Below are 15105 nucleotides of genomic sequence, written 5' to 3' on the forward strand. Positions count from 1 at the left end.
GTATCGGCCTGATGTTTGCTGTAAAATTGTTGCCACTTGTGCCATGCTGCACAATGTTGCCATGAAAAGAGGGCTTGGATTGGAATTTGAAGACAACATCCCAAATAACCACAATCAACCAAACCAACCCCAACCTAGAATCAATGGTCCTGATGCTGCAGAGGGAAGGAGAAGAAGAGCAGAGATAACTCAGCATTACTTTTAAATAAAGGTATGAGACAGGACAAACATGCATGTGCTGTAACTTAGGTATTTATTGTTTTTCAAATGAAAGTGAATGTGTGCTTCCATTCCAACGTATGTGGTATTTTGAAACAAAAATTTCATTTGAATAAAATCTTCAAATGTATTAATATTGTCAACCATTAACTGTTAAAATAAAGGTTCACAAAATATTCACATATGAATCACTTTTTCCTTGCTCTTAACCCCAATGCCTTAACCTTCACAGGGTTTGAATTTTTGTTTTTGCAGGTGTCTTTGGCTACATTTCTGACACTTCTTCTTTCTGAAGGTGGTTTGATATTTACATTTGCATTGTCTGAAGAAGATGCAGGGAATGCAGACACTGGTTGATAGATTGTACTTGGGCCTTGATGGTGGTCTGAAATGGGGCCTTGCATTGATTTCATGCCACATGCCAGCTCACCATAACATTTCATCATTTCCTTTTGGAAGCCGATTGTTGTTTCAATCAATTTAGAAGTATTACTGCACATTCTGTGCATGGCTCTTGTGCTTGACTGCGTACTCACAACTGCTCTTTGCAAAACTGCACCCTGGTCACCATGCATTGCTTGACTTAGTGTCTCTATTGCAGAGGTCATTCGTTCCATTTTGTCTGAAGAGACATTGACCATGTTGACAAGTGCAGAACTAATATTGTGCATGTCTTTGGCTATATTGGTGATTTTCCCCTTGATAACCCTTATGTCCTTGCCTTGCAGGCGCTGTACTTTTAATAACTTCCTCTCAAGGACACTGCCATTTACAAAGTCATCCATTGATTCATGAGTTTGTGAAGGAGCTCTGCGACGCCGGAAGAATTGTCGCAGTCTTTGACGCCTGCCTGGGACCCTTTGTGCAGGCTCTGCATTCAGTGTTGTATTTTGAACTGCAGTGTCCACATTTTCCTCTGCCTCAGATTCAGTGTCTACCAGTCGACGCAGTCTGCGTCTTTGATTTTGTGGTTCCACAGTGGGTGAAGGTGGTGGGTCAAAGTTATTTTCTGCCTCATTTAATAAGTCTTGTGTGAAAGACTCTGCAAATTGAATAAATTCTGCATCCAAATCAGCATCTAAAAATGAGACAGTGGGAGTAACCTGTTAGAAAAATATTCCCAATGCCTGTTTTTCTTTCACAGATTAACATATGACACTGCTATATTGAGGCATGGATGACAAATTATCGTGGAAGTGAATGTACCTATTGCTAACAGTGATCCTGTTGTCTGGACAGCAATAAAAGAATATTTGTGAGGAAAACTACATGTCCCATGATGCCATTCTTTCATCTTAAATTTACAATATTTATTATGCACTTTGGCAAAACATGTACTTTTGACATTTGTAACTTTACAGATCTAATCACAAGTCATGCACTCAATGACATTATCCTGTTTTTAAAAAAAATTACCTTGACTTGTTCCAGGCTGCTCTGAGGTGTCAATGTCATACACTCCAACAACTGCTTCAGTAGGTAAAGTCCCCTCTACTAGTTCATCCCAAGGGGTAGTTGGTATGTCTTTTGGTGTACCCCCACCAGTTTTCCTTCCAGATTTGATGCGTGTCGCAATCTTCTCCTTTGCTCTGCTGCGCAAATCGTACCATCTCTTCTGGAGATTACTGATGTCTCTGTGGGCGACACCTACAGCATTGACCTTTGCCTGTATTGTTAGCCAAATTTTTCTTTTCGTTGCCTCAGGTATTTTCAGTGAACTTTTTCCAAAAAGTTGGTCATGCTTAGCTGTGACTTCTTCAATTAGAACCTCAAGTTCTTTGTCACTAAATTTGACTTTCCTTTTCCTGGGCTGCTGCTGCTGTTGCTGCTGCTGCTGCTGCTGCTGGGGCTCCAAAACCACATTGCTTGCCTCCATAATCTCAAGAGAAATCAGTAACCTGTCCAGCAGCTTCCACACACTCCCCAAACTGCCAAATTCAAGTTCGAAGTAGCCCACAGGTGTCTGTCATTAGTTTCAGAGGCAGCCACACTGCAATCACTTGAGTATTCATCATGTGCGTCTTTTCCTTATTTGCGAAGTCGCACAATGCGATTTCGCACATAAGGAATCGCATTTTCCTTGCGATTCGGTAAAAATTGCGATTTTTACCGAATCGCTAAAAAAATGCGAATTAATTGATGCATCCCATTTTGCGAATTCTTATTTGCGATTCCTTATTTTTCGCAAATAAGAATTCGCAAAATGACACAATGATGCATGTGGGGGATGGTGTTTTATGCCTCGCATAGTCAGGATAAAGAGCAACATATATTGTGATTGTATGATATGCCCCATAATGGTGCCTTTCGCAATAGTTTTATGACATGTGCAATATATAAATCTTTATCTTATTACATTAACTGTAATGTATGACAAATGCCTAGTTGGCAAGTGATTATTGGTTTATGTTGTTTTGGTCTATGTTTATATGTAATACAAATACGTATTTTATACTACTTTGAGGAGTCTCTTTTTTGGTGTATTTATTGTGTCACTGGTGAGTGGGTGTATGTGTTGTGCAAATGATTTACCCATTGCCTCGGGGATAAACTTGACTGCTCTACCAAGCTACCAATGGGGTGAGCAGGGGTTATTTTGGGTTTGTAACTCCCTTACCGTGACTAAAGTGGTGGGCTCTGCCTGGCTTAGGTGTATACCCTAGCCAACCAGAAACCCCATTTCTAAAATCAGCCAAGTGCGGAACAAAGGTACCCTTGCACTATGGTTCAAGGGGACCTGCATTACAGGCGGAAATGTTTTTGTGGCAGTAGGGACACCTTCCTGCACATAAACAATCCACAGAGGCATTTTTCTCTTTCTAAGCATGCTGCATAATGCAGCATGCTTAGAAAGAGAAAATAACTGCAGAGAAATAAAGATATTTCTCCTTGTTTCGTCTCACCTGGGGAGGTGTACAATTTTGAAGAATTCCCAGGTTTACAAGTCCTTGTAAATTTGGGAGTGTGCAAAAACCATTGGAGTTGCATGGGAACTCCCACTGCAATGCCCATGGAACGCCTCCCATGTGCAGAGTAAGGCAACACAGAGATTTGCCCTGCTTGGAATTACTCCATATTTTTAAAGACCTTTAAAGTCAAGCAAAGTGGCTTTGCTTGGCTTTATACATATGACTGAGATGTTTGCATCATGCATCTACCACTGCTTGTGGTGCAAGTTTAACGCAATACCCTCTGAAATATGCCCCCTAGGCTATTTTACAATACTTTTCATAGGGCATAAATCCTATTTTCACTAAACAATTTTGCTCACAATGGAAAAATACCACATATAACCTTTTTGGTGACATAGAAATCATGCTGTGAAAGGTTTTAAATACCACCATAGTGAACATGTGGTTGTTGGGCTGATTGTCTCACGACTATCTGATGCAATGTCATGTCCAGCTATGCCAACCATCGCATAAGCCTATGGCCTCATTCTCCAAATGTTTTTCTGTGTGAACTGTACGGTGTCTATTTACACCTGAAACACTGCATTTCTCGATGTTATGCATATGGCTTGATGTGCTCTATCTGTTTAAGGCAGAAACACTATGGGCCTCATCTACAACATTTTGAAGCAGGGCAGCACTGCACGTCACTTTGCTGTGTTGCCCTGTGTCTAAAGAAAAGAGAAGGAATGGCCATATCTATGAGATATGGCACATTCCGGTCCTCTTCCACTGCGCTGGTGCACAAATTGTGCCCGTCTCAGCAGTAGTATCCTCATCCTCTCACACCCTGAGGATGGTTAGGACGATGTTGCCATACATTCTGGATAAGTCCAGAAAAACATGATCATAGCATTAGTCCTCTCAAAGTTGGACTACTGCAATGGCTTCTACATGAACGTACAGGAAAAGCTTGCTAGTAGACTTCAAATAGTTCAGAACGCCGCAGCTAGAATGATCTTGGATCTCCTGAAATTCCATTCAATTTCTCCTAGTCTCCAAAAGCTGCATTGGCTTTCGGTCCGCAGCTGGGTCAAATTCAAGGCCCTCTGCTTGGCTCATAAAGGTCTCCACCACTCAGGACTATAATTCTTAAGGCACTCTTTCCATTGGTACTTAGGCATTTTTTCCTGTTTATTAGCCATGCTGCATAGAATCAAGAATGCTATGCAGCATGGCTAAAACCAATGGAAACGCCTTAAGGTCCGAAAAGTGAGACCTACTGGCTTTGCCAGTGCTCGTTTTTTCTTAATTAGATCGTTTTTTCTCTGCTTTACTGACCCGGCTCTCTGTTGTTCCTCTTTTAGTTCTTTTTATTTGCTTAAACTGCTTCACGAGAGGTTTGGATGGCCTGCAGGATCTTGTCAACTTCTGGGGAACCCAGGTCTCTGGGATCTGGGGGCATGTCAATGCTTGTTGTTTTGAGGGTTCCAATGAAATCGTGCTGTACTTGTCTATATTCAAATGAGTGTGTGTTTGGGGTACTTTGTCTGTGCCATTTTGGCCCTAGACATGGCTGATGTTACTGGCATTCTGCCGAAGCCCCTAGGTCTGAAGTCGGGAAGTGGCCCGTCGAGCTCTTGTTGCAGTGCTGAAGTGAAACTCGTCCTCGTGGTGCCCCTTCAAAGCCTGCTTGCAAGCTAACAACTCAGCAGTGAGGAATACAATGCTGAGGTTCAGGTTCAGATAGTTAAGAATCACCATCTTAACAATGCCATTCCCAGGGAGGGAATGTTGAGAAAATGAAAAAAGAACACTTGATGGACAGAATGCAGAGCAATGTCATACATTCAACCCAGTACACAGATCTGGGCCTAAATCCATTGTTTTTTTGCTCACCATGTCATTCCAGTTTGGACCCAGCCGTATGCAAACGATGGATTTAGGCCCAGATCTCTGTACTGGGTGAATGTATGACATTGTTCTGCATTCTGTCCATCAAGTATTCTTTTTGCATTTGCCACCCCGAGTGGTACGGGTATGCCCAGACGTGGGTCCTGTGCTCTCCATGCCCCTGGAGTCAAGCTATCCTGGCTGAGGAGGGGTGAAAGCCCAAAACCGGTCCTAGGAGCCTTGTTTCCAGTCCAAGGAGGACCTGGCCTGGCAGTTCCGGCTGGACTGTTCCCATTGGGTGCAAGGTCAAGACTGATTTGCATACGGCTGGGTCCAAACTGGAATGACATGGTGAGCAAAAAAAGATGGATTTAGGCTCAGATCTCTGTCCTGGGTTCAATGTATGATATTGTTCTGCATTCTGTCCATCAAGTGTTTTTGTTTCATTTTCTCAACATCGGGCATGGCATAGTTAAGATGGTGATTTAAATGATGGAGTCTGCCCAGGTGTGAGTGGTCTGTCTAAGAGTTTAAGGGATGCATTAGTTTTGGTTTATAGTGGAGACAATGATGAATTTGAAAGGAGGTGGGTTACTGTTGGAATTGGCCCTTTTTGCAGGGTTATCTCCAAATGTTTTGCTTTTGCCTCCTATTTTTTCTGACCTGATTTTGTTGGCTTTAAGACTGTGCTAAAGTGCATATGCTCTTGGTGCAAATTGTGATTTTGATTGGTTATCAATGATGGGCATATTTGATTTACTAGTAAGTCCCTAGTAAAGTGTACTCAGTGTGCCAGGACCTGTAAATCAATGCTGCTAGTGGGCCTGCAACACTGATTGTGCCACCCACACAAGTAGCCAATAAATATATCTCAGACCTGCCACTGCAGTGTCTGCGTGCAGTTTTAACTGCCATTTCAGCCTGGCAAGTGCACCCACTTGCCAGCTCTAACCTTCCCTTTTCTCACATATAAAACACCCCTAAGGTAGGCCGAAGGCACGCCTGTGGGCACGGTGCAGGTTGAGGGAAAGGTATTTGTGACGTGTCCTGCTAGTGAAATACTGTGCATTTCATTTTTCACTATTGAAAGGCTATCTGTTCCAAAGGGTAAGATGGGAGTTTATTTGAAACATCTTACAAGTATAAATTTCCATTGGGACAAGATAGAGAGATGGAGTTTAGGCCCTCTAAACTCAGAATTTAATAAAACATGTAAAGACAGCTACTGGGGTTTGATGTGTGCCTTGCCTTTCCTGGATGACTCAGAGCTGAGCTGATTAGATCTGGGCTGCATTTAGAGTAGTGGAAAAGTTTTGCTTGTACCTCAATAGGCCCTGTCTCCTGTGCACAATGCTGTCTCACCTTCCAAGAAGCTGTACCAGAGAGGACAGAAATGGTTTGGACTGAGCTGAAGGACTTTTTGCCACAAGAGAACAAAGGAAATTGAGGTATAAATATTGGTGCCCAGAACTTTAGAATACTTCTGGACTCAAGAGGAACCTCTTCCAAGGAGAAGACCTGTAGAAGCTGAAGGAGGAGTACTGCCCTATTGCTGTGTGGATGTTTTGCTGGGTTTGCCTGCAGTGGCTGCTTCTGCCAAGGAGAGGGCAAAGGAATGGACGGTGCTGTGTATCTAGCTTGTGAAGTTTCTACAAGGACTTGTGTGTGCTTGCCTCCTGCTAAGAAGTCTCAGGGACACAAAGGAATTGCTGCAACTCTGCTGGTACTGCTGGACTCTGCCATCAGTGAGTCCTACCCTTGCCTGAGGTGCCGCCCTCCAGTCAAAGGGCTTCAGAAGGGGCGTTTGCAGCTGATCTCTGTAAGAACAAGCGAGAAGCAATGAGAAGCCTCTCAAAGCCTCACTGAGTCCGACCACACAGCTGCGCACTCCTCAGAACCGACTCCACATGACATGAAGCGTCATCGAATCCGGCTGCGCTCGTCGTGAAATAGATGCCGAATTTTGCAAAGCCCCATGATTCCTTGCTGCGCAGGCCCTAGCACCAACTTCGGATGACGCAAAGCCTTGCAAAGCGATGCCTCAACTCCGGCGCGAAATGCATCACACCTGGGTGCCAAATCTACCACAATGCTGGGGCTGCAGTAAGAAACCGGCGCATCACCTCCCCTCACAGTAAGAAATCGATGCATCACCTCCTCTCCAGTAAGGAACCGACGCATCACCTCCCCTGCATGGCAGTAAGGAAACAACACATCACCTCCCCTTGAGTAAGGAACCGACGCATCACCTTCTCTGCACATAAGAAACTGCTGCATCCCCTTCCCTGTGGTTGTTTTTGCTCGTGATTTTTGATGCATCCCAGGTACTTTGTGTTGAAAGTGACACATACCTTTTAAAAGTCATATTTTGATGGATGTGTGGTGTGTTTTGGTCTTATTTGGTCTAGATAAAGATTTCCTATTTTTCTAAACTGATGTGGTGTACATTTGTAGTGTTTTCACTGTGTTACTGTATGTGTGCACAAATGCTTTACACAGTGCCTCTGAGATTAGCTTGCCTGCTCTTGCAAAGCTACCAAGGCGGTGAGCAGGGGTCATCTAAGGGCTTAACTCCCTTACCATGACTAGAAGCAAGGGTCCCTACTTGGACAAAGGTGCAAACATTGCCAACTAGAGATCCCCATTTCTAATAGTTACATGAGGGGAAACACCTTGTCTTGCATGCAGGGTCACATTGGGGAAGATCTGAGGGGTAAGTAACAGGAAGGAGTGAGGCAGTTGGTGATTTTCAGGTCAAGTGCGGACTTGAGGTGGACAGCCGTGACATCACAATGTTTCCAAGGGAGTTGCTTGGAAGGAAGATGTACAGTGGGAGATCACTGACTCTGACAAGGTATGAGCCCATGGGGTCAGTAGAGGATGTGGGGGGGCATAGAGGGGCCGATTTCCTTATTTTTCAGTGGTTTGCACATGGGGGTGAGGCCAGGGGGGTTACGGCAGCAGCCCAGAGTCGTCAAGTAGGAAGATGGGTGTCTCTTGATCATAAATCCAAACAGGGGTCACCTTTGAGGGGTGATAAAGAAATATAGTGTGATAACCAACCGGTAATGACCTAAGGAGGGACAAAAGAGCAGTGGGGGAGAGTGCTGAACAGCTTAAGACTAAATTGCTGTATATGCGCTTTACAATGACAATGGGGTCTCATTCATCACAAATATCAAGCAACAGGTTTTTGGAACGTGAGTATATTGATGTTTTTAACCTTCTGGATAATGGCAATCAGCCTAAGAAATGGGCTAAAACAAGGGAATGGGATGTGACACCAAGATTGAGGCGTCTTTTTCACCCGAGATAATTGGACGTTTGTTTTTTCTTATTTAAGGGGAGAGGGCGGTGCTGTTTTCAAGTACATGGACATTATTTGCAAGCATGAATGCTTTGAGGTTATACTTTGCTTGGCTGCAGTACAATGAGGAGTTCACACCTAGATTACGTATTATTGTGAACAAGTCGTGACATGATGGGGATCAGGAGTTTTGGCTTTCAAGGTTGTCCTTTAACCAACGCCAGCTCCCTCTCATGGGTCTTTTTGGGTGTCAACATGGGATTCATTGAGGGGGGCACGATTGCGGACATCTAAAGGCAGCGGTCGGCTAGAAGACTCTTTACCTAAGATCACCTAATCTGGTTAATGTATGTTGGGTTTTTCTGGTTAGATTTTCCTTGAAATAGTCAAGTAACGCTATCACCCTTTTTTCCTAGTTTGGTATGTTTCGGTACCTGTTGCGACGGGTGTTGGCCCGTTTTGGCATACACCGGGTGACTTGCCTTTATCTGGGTGTTTTTCTCTGTGATGGCAGGGAATTTAGGTGCGGATGGTGGCGTTGCAGATGGTACAGACTCGGGGGCAGATGTACAAGCCCCTTGCGACACATTTACGCCACCGTTGTGTCACTTCTGTGATGCAGCGACGGCGTAGACCATGCGCCACATTGCGACTTATTTACAACGTGAGTCATCTAGGGAGATGTATCACATTGTAAAGCCCTGTTTCACATTAAACCTGCGTCAGGTGGGTGGGCGTTCCGTCGGGAAAAGCCTCATAGAAGTGATGCAGTGAAATCTACAAGATTTCACTGAGTTACTTTTCAGAGGCTTCTGCGATGCAACCTTATGCCTGCTTGAAGCAGGCGTAAGGAGTGGGCAGCATGTTAGTTATGAGCGGTCCCTGAATATTGCTGGACTTGCGTTGCGCTTGTGACACGACTCCAGTAATGCGCCACCCTTACGCCATCAGATGCGACACACATCTGTCTATCCCTGTACCACGGTGCGCCACATTGTAAATGCGATGCATCTGTGGTGGTGCAAGGGTAGAATTGCGTGTCACGTCTATACTGGCGTATCCGTGCTAATATGCAGAGATGCGCCAGTCCTTGTAAACCTGCCCCTCAGTGGGGGCGGGTTCCTCTATTTTCAATATAATATTGTCTGTGTTGTCGAGTTCCTTATCGTTCCTGAATGTTGCCCTGTTTTTTTCTCAAATACATACCTTACTCTGCCTTGTCCACAGTGGCAGCAGTTTATTTTAGCTCCGGGACAAGGCGAGAACATGACTCCAGTGCCATATCATATCTGGGTGGAGAGGGTAGGATGACAGTGGTATTGATGGATTAGTTGGTTTCATCAGCTACTCATAGGTCGTTTTACTTGTTTGGATTAGAGTGTTTGTTTTAGTCAAGTTCAGGTGCTGTTTATGTTTGTCGGGATGCTGGGAAGGTGACTTGTTGATTGCTTTATTTTGTGCAAACGTGAGTGGTTCTATGGCTTAACCGATTTCGGAGATTTTGCTGTGCTTGCTTTTTTGTGGAGCAGTGTGTGGGGATAAACCACCAGCCGGTGGTATTCTGGGTTGGGGACTTCTATTCTCTTAGGAAACTGGTGATCCTGTTTACTTGGGAGGCGGGGTGAGGGGGTTGTCTTAAGCGCTTTTTTCGCTGCAGCGCATGGCGATTGATTTTGATTTGGAGTTACAATTGGATTCTGAGGGTGGGAGAATATGGTTTTGGCTGAGTACAGTGCTAGGGGGAGTGTGATGTGTTTCGTCGGGGTCTGGAAGGCCATTGTTAGTGGAACAGTGGAGTTGTTGTTGTTTTTTGTAATGCAGTCGATTCTCTTATAATGAGCTGGTTGGTAGTGTATTTTTGTGATTGGCTGGGGTCATCGCGGTTCTATCCGAATCTCTATGAATTGCAATTTCAAAGCAGATTTGACTTGGAGGGAGGTTGGGTGTTCTTTGGTAGTGTGTTCTCATATATTTCATAGGGCAGAATTATGTCCAGAATTGGGTTCAGGACGGGGAAGGCCTTGGGTAGGTGGATAACCAGTGGCCATTGGTTCTGGTGATGCCTTTTTTTCCTCTTTTGCAGGTTGCCTTCCTGGCTCTGCTGAGAGCTTTGCTATTGGCTGACCATAGAGTGGTATGGCATAAGGCTGGCCTTGCCTTTCGGTCGACATTAAATGTTCCAGCAGAGCATGAGGATATTCTTGGGTGGGAAAATGTCAGTCTGTTTTTCTGGGTTAGTGGTCATCCAAAGGGGGTTCGTCATAATTTGACCACTTATTTATCAGGGGGTGAATGTTCCAGAGCATCACGTGGGCCTGAAACTGCTGCAGCAGAAGACAGCAGGATTGCAGTTACTCTGATGGGTATGGTTGGGGTCAACCTTTATGAACTAATGGGCCCATTAGGATGGCGGGCGGATCACCCCCGCTGTACCGGCAGTAGCCACCGCTGGCTGGGCGGGGCGATACCCCCGCCATCCATACCCAAAAGACCTCTACCATATTAGGATGGCTGGGGGTCCGCGGCCGATGGCGGCATTGCCGTCATGGAAAGGCATGTGGTTTCTGCTTGTGGGGGGGGGAAGTGCACTTGGGGAGTATCTATGGTACCTGAGGAAAATTAAATTTTGGCCATGATGTGTTCCCTAGCGCGTACCCCACCGACTCCATGTATCAGCTTAAAGTGCATGTAACTTCCCTCCTGTGCCAGCTATGAAGACGCAAATACATTTGCGTCCACCGTTAACCTGTCCTCTTTCAGATGGATTATATAGTCCATTCCTAAGTATGCTATGCCACCGTCTTTTTGTAGTACACTTTTTACTTTTTCCTGCTCTAGCCAGAGTAGGCCCTGAATTCCTGCCATCTGAACCTCTTTTGTGGCTCCTGACTCTGCCCAGGCTACCTCTCTACTCGTGAACTCTGTCCTACTTTCAGCGCGGCCCCTCGCGCTCAGCTCAAGCCTGCTTTCTGCCAAGACTGACTATAACCTTCGAGTTATCTGTTCCGCTCCCCGAGAATACATTCCTGCCTACCAGATCCTGTAAACATCCTCTCCAGCTGCAGAGCCAAAAGGGCCGACCTGTCTCAATGCAAGTAATTCATAGCCTCCGTTGCCATGCTTCCATGGAAGGCCCCGTGCCCCCACGCTCCACATGTAGACACTCAGGCGCTTATACACGCATCCACAGTTAGCATAGAATAGCCTCTACCCTAGAGACCTTTCCGCCCAGATAGTATAGTTACTAAAACATCAGATATCAGATATGATAGAAGTACAAGTTGGTCTGACATGCCAGACTTCTGTCTCTTTCCGTCAGTGTAAATGTCAAGACCCCTGCACCCCGTCAATCACACGTCATGCAGCTGCGTGCGCATCCAAGCTTCCGATTTCTGCTGACATTGCAACATTCTGTTAGCACCACCCCTTGGTGCCACCCACTTTCGTCACCTATCAGTGACGTTTCTAGCACACACCTCTAGTTCACGCCTAGTTTACGCCTCTTGATGATGTATTGGTACCACGTGTATACTGTTATCTTGTCTTCTCTCAGCTGTTACGCCTCTCACACTGAAACTTATGATGTAAATCAAGTATATAAGCTATGTAATGTCAATAAACGGGAGCGCGCTCATCTATCCCTTCTGACACCCCTGTGGTGGTCAGAACATGATATCCTGATTCCTTTATGAGGAATAAAAACCCTTAGAAACTCTAACACCACGGACTCTGTTTTCTTTCCTTCTGATTGAGTTATTATTGATTAAGTACTTACCTGCATAGAAATTAAGAGAGTAAATTAATTATTTACGTCATTTTGGCGCCCGAATAGGGACCCCTCCCCCACCTCACGCGCCGGAAGGTGCGTTGCAATCCGTGTCCCCTGCCATCAGTTAGACGGACTACACGTGTACTGGCAGGATTTCCTGCATCCCCCTCTGACACACGGAGGTGACGAAGACTGCGATCAGTGCCCAGACGAGGCGGTGAGGAGTGCGGAGGATCCCGACCAGAGCCCAGCCGAAAGAAGCAAGGTCCGAGGTGTGAAGAGGCCCACCAGTTTTCCGAAGTTTCCCGAAGTTTTCCGAAGTTTTCCGAAGTTTTCCGAAGTTCCGAGTCGAGTCCAGTCGAGTTTCCGAGGCCTTCTGTTTCCGTGCTTCCCGGTGAGTACCATTGCTGGGTCGTATCTAGACGGGTTTGGGTACGCAAGTCCGGTCTGCACTGTTTTTAGGCAGTGTATCTGTACTGTTTAGCAGTATATAAAGTATTCCGAATTTTTGCACTGTTACACCAGTGTATCCGTACCGTTGAGCGGTACATTCAGTGTAGGGGGTAGTTAGCTATGTCTCCAATGTTTTCATGTTTTCATGTGATTAATGTCGTGGTATGAATGTGACTGTTTTATTGTGTATCACTGTATTTCTTGTATCAACTAGCAACTCGTATCAAGGAATAAAGACTAGCGTTCAAGTAATAAGCAAACAAGATGCCGTTCCTCAGCAAGTTAAAACAGATAGGAACTAGGAAAGGGTTACTAGAGGAAGAAATTCCCATCCCCCCTAGGGACACTCCAGGCAATTTTATGTATCAGAAGCACGGCATAGATGCCATATTATATCTAGATTTATGGGCCGATTACACCAAGCACCTAGACGAAAGACACAGATGGCCTGTTACCGGAACGTGGGATGCCGAGTGCATCATGAGGGTAGAAGAAGCATTATGGAAAAAGAAAGCTAGGCAATCTCAGAAGGACGCCATAGAATTTTGGCGTAAGGAATCACGTAAGCGTGCTGACAAAGCACTCCGTAGAGAAGACAGACTTAAAGAATCAGATAAAGAGCGAGAAAACGAATTAGTTACTGAAGGGATCCGAGTAAAAACAGAACAAATAGACCGTGCCCGAAATAATCTTGTAAACGGTATGTACCTCGCAGCAGATGGCCCATCCGAAATTGAATCAGAAATACCGAAAAACTTACCGACACCATTAGTTCCAACTAAAGTAATGCACAAGACTACTAAAGACATATTCCTGAATTCGTATCTAGAGGATGTAGCGCCAGCTTACACCAATCTGCCTGTTCGTGCCCTGCCTACTGACAGGGATGGGGGTGGCACTGCGCCCCCAGATAATGTTCCACCGGTACCGCGACAGACCTCCCCTGTTCCGCCACCTCCGCCACTTCCTCCACTCAAGACGGATCTACCGAAACCAGCACTACCCGATCTTACTAAAAGACAGACTCAAGTCCAGATACAGACTCCGCGGAGAGATAATGCCCAAGCATCCGCCCCAGGAGGTGCGACAGCGGGTCCACGGACCCCGCCACCGACACACAGATTACATTTAAAGGACACACAGAATCCTTCCCAGTCTCCCTATTCAGCCCGGCTAGACGCATTCAAAGATAGGATGTCATTCTGCAGATATGATCCAGTACCCGGAACAGACGATCTGATGGTCTTAGCATCACTACGCTTAAGATCTGCCACCGATAGCTTGTTATGCTATGTAGGAATGCAGGAAGCTCTCGACAGACTATACAAATTCATACAGACGGGGAAAGACCCCGACAGTGTTAAAGCTGCCATGTATAAACAGAAAGTTGACGTTCAAAAACAGATTTTAAGATTCTTCATAAATTGTGTGATAAGAGAACGAGACAGGCCCGGGACAGATCAGAGTGAGTTAGACGCATTAAACAAGTGGGGCCAAAATATAGCAGACGCGAAACATGACAAGGGGATTTGCATAGCCACTATGTCCCAGAAAATTAGAAAGGCAGTATTAACTGCACATCAGGAAGAAAATGATAAAACTTCCTCTGAGGAGGAAGATGAAGATGAAACATCAGAAAAGTCTACAGATATAATAGCGTATGTAGGTAGGGGAAACTACCTTAGGAAAGGTGTCCGTCCGGAGAGCAAGAGAGTTCTTTTCTCCGCTTTAACAAATCCGAATTCTTCAGAACATCAGTTCCAGGAAACTGATAAAAGGCTTCGAGATCGAGTAGGGTATCATATACTCAATTCTATGGATGAACAGGAACTAGCCCGGTCCGCCGTGTTGTGGGCCGAAAACGCAGACATATATAATGATGACACGTTAGTGCAGACATTCTTGAACCTTTCCCCGGAAGAGCAGAAAATAGCAGGTGTATACATGATTCAGCACCTCCTCATCAAGTTCAGAAACCATCATTCTGATCCAGGTCCCTTACACGAAACATTAGAAGCACTAATCATGGATAGATGGAGAGGTTTTAGTACCAAACTAATACAAATAATTCTAGAACAACGACGCAAGTATAACACCTTTCTGAGCCCTGAATATGTTCCCGCCCCACCTCCAGAAAGAAAAATGTACCACATGCAATGCGGTAGTGGCATTGAAAGTCAGAATCCCTTACGAGAAGTACATCCAGTTATGGGTGCGGACCAACGTCTGAAACGTGTGTATGTTCACACACCACTGACTAAGTTAGAACTGTTAGAAATGAAGAAATTAGTTCCGTGCCATGATAAAGACCCTGCGGGTTTTCACAGAGAGCTTAAAGACATGTTACTGATGGGAGATTACACGTATGATGATATTATGAAAATGTTGAAAGTACTGTTGCCCACGGGCATTTACGAGAAATTAAAGGAGAAGGATTGGGAAGTGGGAGAGTCAAAGATAGCATGGGCGGAGATAGAAGACGAAGAAAAGAAACGAGTCCCAGGGTTAGGCCTTGGGGATCTGACTAAAGCATTACCAGGTTTAATAGTACAGGTTCTGCCAAGATTATTGAC

General features: G+C 45.2%; 1 protein-coding gene across 1 annotated transcript in view; it reads right to left on the bottom strand.

The window, feature by feature from the left end:
- Window positions 1-407: 407 nt before the first annotated feature.
- LOC147733019 (uncharacterized) overlaps window positions 408-15105 on the bottom strand; it is a 92843-nt gene continuing 78145 nt past the window's right edge. Inside the window, exons 2-3 of the mRNA XM_086955575.1 lie at window positions 1636-1974; window positions 408-1297 (exon numbers count right to left, since the gene is read on the bottom strand). Of these exons, the coding sequence (XP_086811701.1) occupies window positions 408-1297; window positions 1636-1974 (1229 nt within the window). The remainder of the gene's footprint in view (window positions 1298-1635; window positions 1975-15105) is intronic.

Source organism: Lissotriton vulgaris, chromosome 2_1, assembly GCF_964263255.1.
Source record: "Lissotriton vulgaris chromosome 2_1, aLisVul1.2, whole genome shotgun sequence".
NCBI classification, from domain to species: Eukaryota; Metazoa; Chordata; class Amphibia; order Caudata; family Salamandridae; genus Lissotriton; species Lissotriton vulgaris.